General features: G+C 47.7%; 1 protein-coding gene across 2 annotated transcripts in view; it reads right to left on the bottom strand.

Moving 5' to 3' along the window:
• Nucleotides 1-6,959, bottom strand: part of MAP2K5 (mitogen-activated protein kinase kinase 5) — a 120,736-nt gene extending 113,777 nt beyond the window's left edge. For both annotated transcript variants that reach the window (XM_027898687.1, XM_027898688.1), the window contains exons 1-2: nucleotides 6,770-6,959; nucleotides 1,129-1,177 (exon numbers count right to left, since the gene is read on the bottom strand). In XM_027898687.1, coding sequence (XP_027754488.1) covers nucleotides 1,129-1,177; nucleotides 6,770-6,904 — 184 coding nt within the window. In that variant the 5' untranslated portion in view covers nucleotides 6,905-6,959. The remainder of the gene's footprint in view (nucleotides 1-1,128; nucleotides 1,178-6,769) is intronic.
• Between the last annotated feature and the right edge of the window lie 4,362 nt (nucleotides 6,960-11,321).

Genomic DNA, 11,321 nt, shown 5'->3' with positions numbered 1-11,321 from the left:
AATAGCAGGGGAAATGGCTTTGTGCAGATGTAAATGACAGACTAGAGACACGAAGGGAAGGCACAGAAGCAGATGTTGGGAGGCACCAGGAAATCAGTATTTCCAGGGAAGTTCCACACGTGGTGTCATTAATATGGGCTACTGCCCTGAGTGCAGAGACTGCTGCTGGGGGCATGAAGTTCAACCACAGCTGATGGGTGATGTGGAAATAAAATATTAGCAAATAAAAACGAACAGAAGTGGCAAGGTCTGGAGCCTGGTTTTGCTCAGGGCTCTGCAGAAAGTCTTGTGTTGAAAAGCAGAGCAGGAGAAATGTCGTGGGGACAGGAACAAAACTCCATTCTCAGTTTTCTGCTGTTTCAGGAGGGGAAAACACACTGATATGAAAAGCAAGATAAACAGTACTTGAAAGACCATAAAACAATATTCCCTCTGATTATTTCTGGACAGAACTGTCCACAAAGCTCTAAAAAGGGAAGAAATGCTAATAAAAATGCAAGGCCCAGTGTTATACCTGCTCTGTCACCCTCAGCGTCACCACCTCACTCACAGAACACTTTAATCCCCTCTCCAGCTCCTGCCATTTCATCTGTATCACAGCAAAAAAAAAAAAACACAATAAAAACTAAAAGGGAATAACAGGAGTCTTCTCCACTTGGAAGAAAAGCCCAGCTCAGTATCTTGAGACACAGTTTTGACTCCCCTTTGCAGCTTCTTACTCTCCAGACAGGACAAACCCCCCGGGAATCCCTCAGAAAATAAGAATAAACAGCGCTCAAAGAACAGATAGGAGGCTAAACCTGCACTGACGCCCTCGCTGAGAGGATTAAAATGTTCAGCTCAGACCTACAGGTAGTTTATACTTTTCATTTAATTTGAGCAGTAGAATTGCACCGAGGAGTCAGAGCACGGGAAGGTCAGGCTGGTAATTAAAGCTACTTTGTGGCAATCTGCTCACCGGAGATGGTGATTAAATAATAAAATATTGCCTGGCTTTGCACCCTTATGAAACTCGCAGAAAGGCGTAAATATTTAAGTGTACCACGGCACAAACGTAAATATCCTTTATTTACAGACTGGCAGCCCTGCAGCGGGGCAGAGCTGATGGTTTCTGCAGGTCATACTCACACTCAAAGGCTGTGGTGGTTGCATCTGGCAGAACTTGACCGATGACGTCCTGAAACGGGAAGAATGGGAAAGTCACGGATCAAATGGGAAAAGCCTGATTTTGAGTAAATCATCCTCATCACCCCCCCCCTCCCAGCTGCAGGAAGGAGAGTTCAAACCCACTCAGCACCGCCCCAGAATTAGGAACTTTTTAGTGTAGAACACAAATCTGTGCCAGTCACTCTCCAATTCACCTCGAGGAAAACTCTTTTCCTCCCAGGTAACTCCCCCAGAACTGTGAACAACCCATGGTGCCTGGGCTGGCAGTTCAAAGAATCGATTTCATTCGAAGGCTACAAAAAAATGTACATCAACTCATCGATATCAGTCATAAAAAGGGGTTATCAAGGGCTTTTTGCTTTAAAAAGCCTCTTTATATCCCAATTCCTCCTCCCCTGCTCCCAACAACCTGGACCAGCACAAGACAACCTCACCCAACCTCCTGCCTGCAGCTCAGGGTACCAAACAGCTCCCAGGGGTTCATTCCATCAGGAATTACAACAGGAGCTGGGAGACTGAAGGAATTTTTCCTGCTTTCCCCCTGGGAGTGCGGAGGGACCCAATGGCTGCTGCAGAGAAGCACCTGCACGTCCTGCCAGCTCCACACCAGGCACAAAGTTTGGAGCCTTTGTCAGTCTTGACTGGGATTTAAACTTCTCCAGAAGTCCACAGATGGATTAAAATGCTGGGGGGGGGTGTGTTAAAATCCTGGGAGAAAATCAAGTTAAAAACCCCAAAGAGGTGAAGGTTAAAAAAACCCCAAAGAGGTGAAAGCCTGAGCATCACTGCACGATAATTCCTCACAGACACACCCAACCCTTCCCAGGTCGCACAGCTCTGAGCCAAGGCAGGAATTTTGTGCTGATTTTGCCATTTTTTAGCCTTTTCCCAGAGCAGTCAGTCCCCAGCCAGCGAGGAGCAGCCGCTGCCAGCCCTGGGAGGCTCCATAAGTCACGTCAGGGCACGGCACAAATTCACAGCGTGGCTTTTTTTCCCCTCTCCCCGCTGCTGATTGCTCATGTCAGACAATCCCTGCACTGCCAGAGTCAGTGAGTGATTAGAAATGAATGAACAGCAGATTTATTGCAGCAGGTTGGTTCCCTGGGAGCATCTCGGGGTGCTGGACCCCCCCCCAGCCCCGGGATGGCTGCCCTGTCATTTCTGCTGTTTCCATTTCTTCATCTAAAAACACGAAATTCAACATTCTGGGCTCTATCAAACAGACACAATTAATAAAAGGAGAAAGCAGCAATGGGAGTTTGAAGATTTCCACAGAGCTGAGTGAAGGAAATAATCATAATTTTCAAAACTTTCTCGCGTGGTCTTTCGGTTTCAGACCCTCAAATCAGTCAATACGTGCCATTTAAACTATTAATTGTAGATAAAAGATGTGCAATAGCCCTTGCCTAATTATGGAATTGGAAATTTGTGGAGGCAAAAGAGGAAAAAAAAAAAAAAAACCCAAACATTGCCAGGCTGACAAAATTTGTCCATTTAATACTTCCACAGGGTCTGTCAGTCCTCTGTCAAAAGCCAACCACTATTCCTAATAACAAATTAAAGTCTTGCCTAAACAGAAGGCTGTACTAACTAATTATTCCTAAACCCATTCAGTTAACCATCAAAAATTCCTCAGGAAAAAAAAACACTTTAATTGTGTTAGATTTAAGCCACTTGTAAAATGCTCTTATGTGGGCACACAGATGCTTCCATGAAAAGGATTTAAAAATTGTTCGGGGGTATTTAAAAACTCTGTTTAATGGGTGTGTAAGACAGAGGCACTTCTGATGGCCCCAAAAGTCTGAAAACAACACTCCCAAAGCTCTGATAGCACTGGAACAGGGGCAAAAAATTCTTACACCTCCTCCTCCTCTTCCTCTCCCATCTAAAATAACTTTTTCTGCCTGTTGAGACTTCTTTAATATGAATAATTAACAAGTAAGTGACTCATCCACTATAACTCTTACACTAAATAAACAGCTGACAAGAAAACCCTCCCAATAGCCACAAAAAAAAAAACTTTGCTCAGCTTCCAATAATTCTGTTAAATCAAAGTATCTGAGAAAAGCAGCCCTGCAGGGAAGGGGAGGGAGGGAAATCCCCCCATTATCGTGCCTTAACCAAAGTGTTTGCAGCAGCTCCAGGAGATTTCCATGCTCAAACATTCCCCCCAGACCTCTGGGTGACCCAAGCTTAAAGGATTACTCCAAATTTCAATGGATTACACGTGCAGGGGGATTTTCTCCTATCACAACAGAGATCAGGAACAATGAAACACCCCGATTTACAACCACCATCGCGCCTATTTTGGCCCACGGGGACTGAAAAGCCTCTGACAACGGGGAGGAACCAAATCAGGCGAGGGCAGCTGCAGTGGGAATTCCATCAAATCTGCTCTCTGGGAAGCACCAAGTGGGAAAGCTCTGCCCAAATGGAAATATTGAGAGCACAGCTCTAACGTTTCACCCCAAGCTTGTTTCCTCTCAGGATGACACGGAGTGCTCCTGAATTAACACCGAGCTGCTTAAGTACCCCAGCGACAGGACAAACGAGTGGAGACAGCCCCACACGGGGAAAAAATAAGCTTATTGTAATTCATTTAGTGGTGCCTTAAAAATAAAGCTATTTACTGGGAACTTAGGGGTCTGCAAAGCTGATACTCGGGGAAGGTATTTAAAGTGACATTATGGGGGACAGCTCTGAGCACCCACTTTAGGAAAGTAATCAGGAAAGTGGCTAATTTAAAGCATAGGGTGCTGCTTCCAGGGATCACACCCCTGCAGGGCCCAGGACTGAATCCCTCCTGCACAGCTCAGGAGCAGCAAAAACTCCCGCAAAGAGGCAGAACTGGAGCAGCTGAAAATTAAGAAGTGTGTCAGGCACTGCTCTGAGCATCAGGCTCCTGACTCCAGCTGGTTATTCCACGGCTATGGATGGGATATTTGGGGATGGACAGGATATTTGGTGACTCTACAGAGCTTCTTCCGTGGAAAAAAGAAGGTGGAAATATTCTTGCATACCAGCCTGAAATGCTGCAAGGCTGCACTCATCTGTATTCACGAGGCCACCTTCATTTCTAGGGTGCTAAATTAACAAAAATCACCTTGGAAATATAAAATCAAACCCTGCTGCTCTCCAAGGTAATTTTAAGGGGTTTTCTTAACACACAGCAGCCCACGGGACCTACCTGAGAAGGAAGAGCAGCCTCCCCACACAGCTCATCCAAGGTTCCCCCAGCCCCAGGTCCCTCCAGTGCAGAGGTCTGGGGTGTTTTTGGGACTGGTTCTGCAGCTGAAGGCAAGCCAATATTCCCATCAGCGGCCTCAAAGCACAGGCCAAGGAATGGGATGGATCCTGCCGTGCCCTGCACAGCCCCATAGGGATTATCCAGAACTGGACTGTGCCCCAAACAGCAGGAGCTGAGGGGAAGGGGATGTCTGGTATTCCTGCACCTTCAATTTAGGACACAGGGACAATCCATGGCTCTGACCGGGTTATCACCACTCAATTTCCATCAGTAGGGAACACCTGAATTGTCCACCTGCTCTTTAATTGTTGCTCACACACAAACCCTCTGCAGTGCCTGCCAGCTGAGGGCATTTAGGACACCAGGGGACCAGGTCAGCCCCACTCCTGCCCTCCCCACCCCACTCCAGCCTCATCCCCAGCCACAGGTGGTGATGGATCTACCACCCTTCAATGTATTGAGCCTTATTTCATTTAATTCCTGGAGTTACCAGACAAATTATAATTGTGGTGGCATCTCCTGAAACACCATCAGACAGAGGAGGGCCTTGAGACAGTTCAGACCTTATTAAACTTCTCCCTTCTGGTCTGAAGGTTTCCCACCCCACAGGGGAGGGGTTTTGACGTGACAATGACAATTATTGCCTGGTGGTGCTGCACAGCTGAACACTGTCACAGAATCACAGAATCATAGAATTAACTGGGTTGGAAGAGACCTCCAAGATGATCCAACCCTTGATCCAACCCCACTGTCACAGCACCCCTCGTCCCCACAGCCCAGACTCCCACTGATGGTGAGCAGTGTCATCACCTCCAGACTCACCACAGGCAACCCAGCACTCCCAGTCACTTCAACTGCCACCAACACCCTCCAGGTCTCCACAGACCAACAGGGGAGAACTAAAAATTATCAACACCCACAGGAATCTGACCTGATGCCCAGCACTGGGATAGGTTTCCCAGAGAAGATGTGGCTGCCCCTGGATCCCTGGAAGTGTCCAAGGAGGCCAGGTTGGAGCAACCTGGGCCGGTGGAAGGTGTCCCTGCCCGTGGCAGGGGGTTGGAACAAGATGCACTTTAAGGTCCCTTCCAACCCAAACCATTCTACAATTCTGTGGTTGCTGAACACGAGTGAAACAACAGAAACTGTGAGTTTTAAGAAAACCAGCAAGGTTTGGTCCTGTCACGTTCCACTGACCTCAATTTCTCTACTTATTTTTAAGTAATACAATCAAGCCTAAAGTTCCAGCAATTCTAGAACACCAAAGGATGGTCCAATCAATGATTATCTCACTTTATTTGGGGGAACAAATGGAAAACCTGACTCAGGTTTGAACCACTTTGTTTGAAGGGCAGAGTGGGCCATGCCAGGTTTGTTGTGCAAGCGAAGGAAACTCACAGCAACCACCAAGGGGAAACTGCCCCTCCCAAAACCCTCACTGACCTCTCAAAAGTTCTGCTGCTGTGCCTCCATCCACAGAAAGTCCTGGATAATGCTAAATGTTTGGAAGAGGGAAACCAGGAACATTTGCCCCCTGCTCCAGTGACCTGTGCAACCTCCTACAGGCCCAACATCAAATGTTTTGCAACAAATCAAGCCCTGAATTACCATGTGTCTTCTCAGTAAAATACACCGCTTTGAAATCAGAGATCTGCAGAATCTCTCTCTAGTATTAATAATAATAATAATAAATTAAACGTGCACGTGACCAGTGGTGGGGGGAGATTGTCTTTAGGGAAACAGGAGCACATGGAGCCTCCAGCAAGGACGTGTTGTGGAGGGAACGTGAGGGCATCCCTGCACACAAGGACTGGACATTTCTTTGGGCTAAGGATGCTCTGAAGAATGGGATCAACACCCACTGCCATCTCTGAGGAAACAGAGGGTCCCTGTTACACTTGGTGTGCAGATGGAGGGAAAACAAGGCAGGTGCTGAGGGCAGAGGAGACACAACCACCCCCAGCCCGGCGATGGCAGCAGCACCGGGAGCAGGTGGAGCCCCATCCCGCTCCCTGACCCCGAGTCCGGACCGCTCCTTCCCAAAGCAGAGCCCTAAAGCCCGGCCTTGCCCCCGCACCGAGCGGGGATGCCCTGATGCCGCATCCCTGCCCACGGCACCGGGCCGGACCTTCAGCGGAGCCTTCCAACCCGAACCCTTCCACGGCGCTCCTGCCCGGGCACCCCCCTGTGCCGAGCTGGGCTGCCGAGACCCGCGGGGGCACGGGGGTGGGAGGATTCCACGCGGTGCTCTCTGCCCCTTCCACCGCAGCCACCCTCCCTGCCATCACAACCCGCCGGCGCACACACCACAAGGCCACCCCCTCGGGAAGCGCGGCAGGGGCTGCCGGGACTCACCAGCACGTCCCTGAAGAGCAGCTGAGGCGCGGAGTGCACGGTCCAGTCCACGGCGGCCCCGTCGGGGATCTTGATGCGGATGACGAGCGCCTGGGCGTCCATGGCGCGGGAGGGGCCGCAGAGCAGCCAGAGCATCCCCGCCCCGGCGCTCACATGCTGCGGCCGCCCGGGGCTCCGCGGCCCAGCGCCGCCAGCCCGCAGGAAGGAGCCGCTGCCCCGGAACCAAAACGGCGGCAGGGGATGGATGTGCGGCGGGGGAGGAGGAGGAGGAAAGGGAGGAAGGGGAGGCGGCGCCATGTTCGCCGAGGAGGCGGCTCCAGGTCGGGACACCGCCCCGGGCAGCGGGAGCGCTGAGGGGGGAAATTCCAGCCCAGTTATTCCTTGTGTTTGAGCGGGGAAAAGCGCCAGTTGAGGCGGCGGAACAAAGCGGGTTGGGGTTGCGGTCAAAGTCCCCGGCGAGGAATTGGGGTCGGCTCCCCAGGAGCCCCTGCCCGGGTTGTTCCGTCCCTCACGGACACATCGAACCCCAAGCGCGAGTTTGCGCTGGAATAAAACACCCCGGGGAGTGTTCCCGAGGGTTCCCCGGGGACGTGGCTGAGGGGACAGGGTGGTGATGGTTGGACCGGGTTTTTAGTCTCCCCCAGCCTGGGTGATGCCGGGGCTCTGTGAGGGTCCCGCTGGGTCCGTCTGTGCCTCGCTGTCCCTGCAGAGCAAACGGGGAGAGTGACGGGGAATGAATGGGCTGCCCTGCCTTCCCTCACAGCCCCACATCTGTACCGAGAGTTTGTTTACCAACATCGCTGTTTCCAAATCGCAGAACTCTCAGCTCAGTCCTTCCTTCGCTGATACCCAGATACAAATTCTTCCATCGCTGAGCTCTTCCCTGTCTGTCAGCGCTGCTGGGGAAACGAGCCCAGTCCAAAACACGACCCCTCTTAGTGATAAATCCCTGTCGAACCCTCACACCCCACATCCTCCACAGCACCAAAGAACACGTTTTGACAGCTCTGCAGCCTCCCCGCCACGACCCCGCTTTATTCAGCTTTTAAAACAAGCTTTGAACGCTCTCCCCTCCGCACAGCTCCGAACTATCCCCTTCTTTTTATTAACAGCCCAGCATTAATCTCAATTGTGTGCTATTGATCTGCGCATTTTATCACTCTCTCTCGCATTATCATCTACGACAAACTGGACTATTTGAGTTATATTATCAATTTGGGGGGGGGGAGTGGGAGGTATATTTGATTTAATTCTTGAAACATCTTCAAGCTTCCTCTCATTCGAATTTTACTTTGTTTGAGCTTTAGGAAAGGAAAAAAAAAAGGATCTTTCAATGGCCATTAACAGAGATAAATTCTCTCTCTGTTCAATAACTTTATAATTTAGTTCCTACACTAAAAATTAATAGAGCCCCAACTCCTAAGTATCTAAGGGACTGGTGCTGCCCACACAGCCGTCTTTCTGTTCAAATGAACCTTTTACCTGCAGTCCCTGCGTACCTTCCACTCAGGTTCATTTCAATCAGACTCATTTTCGATTAAATTTTAAAGAATAGGACACAAAATGAGAGAATTTCTATAGACCCGCAATTTTTCTAAAATGTCTTTTTCATTTACAAGGCTATGGGGAAAACCAACTCAATTTGCCAAATTTGCATAAATATTATGTAGATTTTCCAGGGCTAATCATAACCTTAATCCCCCATTCTGATTTGTGTAATCAAACTTGAAGGGGTTTTATATCTTTAAGAACTAAAGCCCATCATGTGTTTTTTTTTGACACAGCTTTGGTTTTGCCAGACTTCTTTAAAACCTATGTTTAATCTGAAATTTTCATTCTAAAGGCACAATTTGAAACAAATAGTTGATATTTTATCATCCTGCAGAATTCCTGCTGTGAGAACAGAATGTCACCAAAAATCTAATTTTATATTTTTGTCCTCGACGTCGGGGGGGAAAATCTGTGTTGCAAGAACACAATCTATGGTTTTTTAAAATATGTATCATAAAATACCCTCCAAGTCCTGTATTTTACTGCCACAAGAACCTCCCCTCAAAAAGTTTCCGGCACAGGAGGTTGAAGTCTCCTAAAAACCCACATTAAAAGATAATTAAGCTGATTTTCCCCACTAAATCCAGCTGACACTCTGTCAGCAACAAACACCCATAGATTTCCTATTTATAATTAGGCCTCCAATGTGTATCCACAATGCCAGGGCGTTCAAAACCTGCAAAGGAACAATATATCAGTTCTTTAATTACAGGAGGAGGTGAAGGCCGGGACTGGGATAAATTCTGATTTCATTTTTGTGTGGGGGAAATGTTGTCCAGCGGTGCCAGACGCGCCACTCGCAGTCTGCTGCTGCTCTCTGCTGCTTCCCAGCGCCGTGGACAGGACAGGGGGGAGCTGGAGGTGGCCACGGCAAGAAAATAAATATTTATTACCAGGGAAAAGCAAAAAGCTGATGCAGAAGGGCAGGAAAATCATTAGGTTGGAATCTCGCAGGAGCGCTGGGGATAGCAGGATAATTTGCAAGGCCCTCAGAAAAGTATGGCAAGAAGTTATTACTTGTTTAATTCCCACTGCAAAGGTGCCCAACACGAGTCACTTTCTATCTTTGCCACAGATAGCACAGAATGGAGTTGTGAGTCCCTCCACCAGAACTCCATCAAAAGGAAGAGGGAAGGAGCAATTCCCCTGGGAGCATTCCTGAATATTCCAGGATCTGGATCTGGGTTTTCCTCGCTGTTACTGGAGGGAGGTGGGAGCTCAGTCTCGGGGCTGGATCAGGCTGATGGAGGTGGGAAGTGCCCTGTCAGGAGTTACAGGGCACAACCAAAATTGGGACCCGAAATTCCTCCAGCCCTGGGCTCAGATCCCTGGATAAAAGGGCAGGGGGCACAGGGAAGAGGCTGAGGATGGACTCAGAAAGTCCTACATTTTCATCACAGCTCCTGCTCAGCACCTCTGGGAATTTAACCTCACTGCTGCTGGGATTTGCCACAGGAATAACATGTATTTACTACATCCTACCGACCAACATTTAACTATTAAAATGCTTTGGAATGCCGTATCCCAGTACCACTTACATGGGATTTGATCCAGTGCACAAAACAGGCTCCAGGAATCGGGATCAATATGCCAGTCCTTGGTTCACTGAATTCAGCTGATCATTCTCTGCTTCACCCTGTGCCAGTTTCTGGGTAGAAATTAAAAAATACAAAAAAAAATAACAAAGGCCAAGCTCTTCGTTCCCTAGAAAAAAAAAAGGCAACTGATTGTTGTTTTAGGAGCCCACGATCTCCTGTCTTTTAAAAAGGATATTAATACTTGTTTATAAAATAATGGATTGAAATCTACCTTTTTCTTTTTTTTTTTCCTCCTTCCCACGTTTTCCAGCAGCTCCTGAGTGCAGCAAACTGAACTCCCTCAGGCTCCTGAAAAAAGTAGGGCAGCAGTGTCCAGGCTTTCTAAACACATCCTTCTTTCAAAGGCAGCTCCTAGAAAGAATCACCAAGTGTTCCACCTTAATCAATACATGGATGGGTTAAAGACTCCTTAAAACTGGCATTTAAACTTGCCCAAAATTGCCTCCCCACCAGCCCTCGCAGACACACTGCAGTTCCTCTGGAATAAGAGGCAAAGGAGAGTTTGTGAACCAAATATCAGGAAATAATTGATCTTATTTTCAATTTACAGGGAGGAGAATCAGGCCTCAAATAGATCTTTTGAGGCTCTTCCTCGCGGTAAACTACTTTTGGAGTGGAAAAAAAAAAAAACCAAAACAAAGGTAAACTTGATTTAGGCTGAATTAATAAATCTTTAGTTCTTGCTTTAAAGGATGAAGATACACTGAAATAAAGCAGATTACAGCACATGTAACTCCAGCAGCTGGACTGAGGCAAGGTGGCTGTGTGTGGTTAATGATGTCCTGTCCCCCATCAGCTGCAGGGGCTGCATAATTGTTTTCCTGTCAACCTATAAATTCTTGAGTAACAACAAAATTATTGTGATTTTTCTTACTAAATAATTCATCTCTCACAAAGCAAGTGGACGAGCAGGCCCATGAATCACCAGGCACGTTACAATCAGATCTAATGGCATTTCCTCGTGGAAGAATAAAACCAGGGTTGGCTTCGTAATCCTGCTCAAAAGAAAAATCAGCTGGTAAAGTTTGAAATTTGCCTTTTAAGCTTGAAAGTTTCCTTGATCAAACTTTTTGGTTTTTAATCACGTTTTATGGGGTTAATTCTATTAGGATTATTAACATCACTGAAAGTCATCCATTGGTTTTCTCATGAACTAGAGCAGGGCTCATCAACTGTGCCTAAAGTGATGCAATTGCTTTTGAAATCACTCTAAGTCATACTTTGCTTTTTAAAAGACTGAAATGCCAAACCAACATCTTATTCTTTTCCAGAAATAAATCTTTTAAACAAATTAGGGCAATTTTTATTCTCCATCCCCTCGATGCAATGCTGGAGTTGCCACTTTTTCTTAGGTGTATTTAAACTGAAAAACACAGCCCAGGAAGTGTAACATGACATCTGTT

This window comes from Empidonax traillii, unplaced genomic scaffold (assembly GCF_003031625.1).
Source record: "Empidonax traillii isolate 1590-97213 ecotype Southwest subspecies unplaced genomic scaffold, ASM303162v1 scaffold616:size383281, whole genome shotgun sequence".
Taxonomy (NCBI): domain Eukaryota; kingdom Metazoa; phylum Chordata; class Aves; order Passeriformes; family Tyrannidae; genus Empidonax; species Empidonax traillii.
The sequence above is the reverse complement of the archived record's forward strand: the minus strand, read 5'-3'. Positions and strand labels throughout refer to the sequence as shown.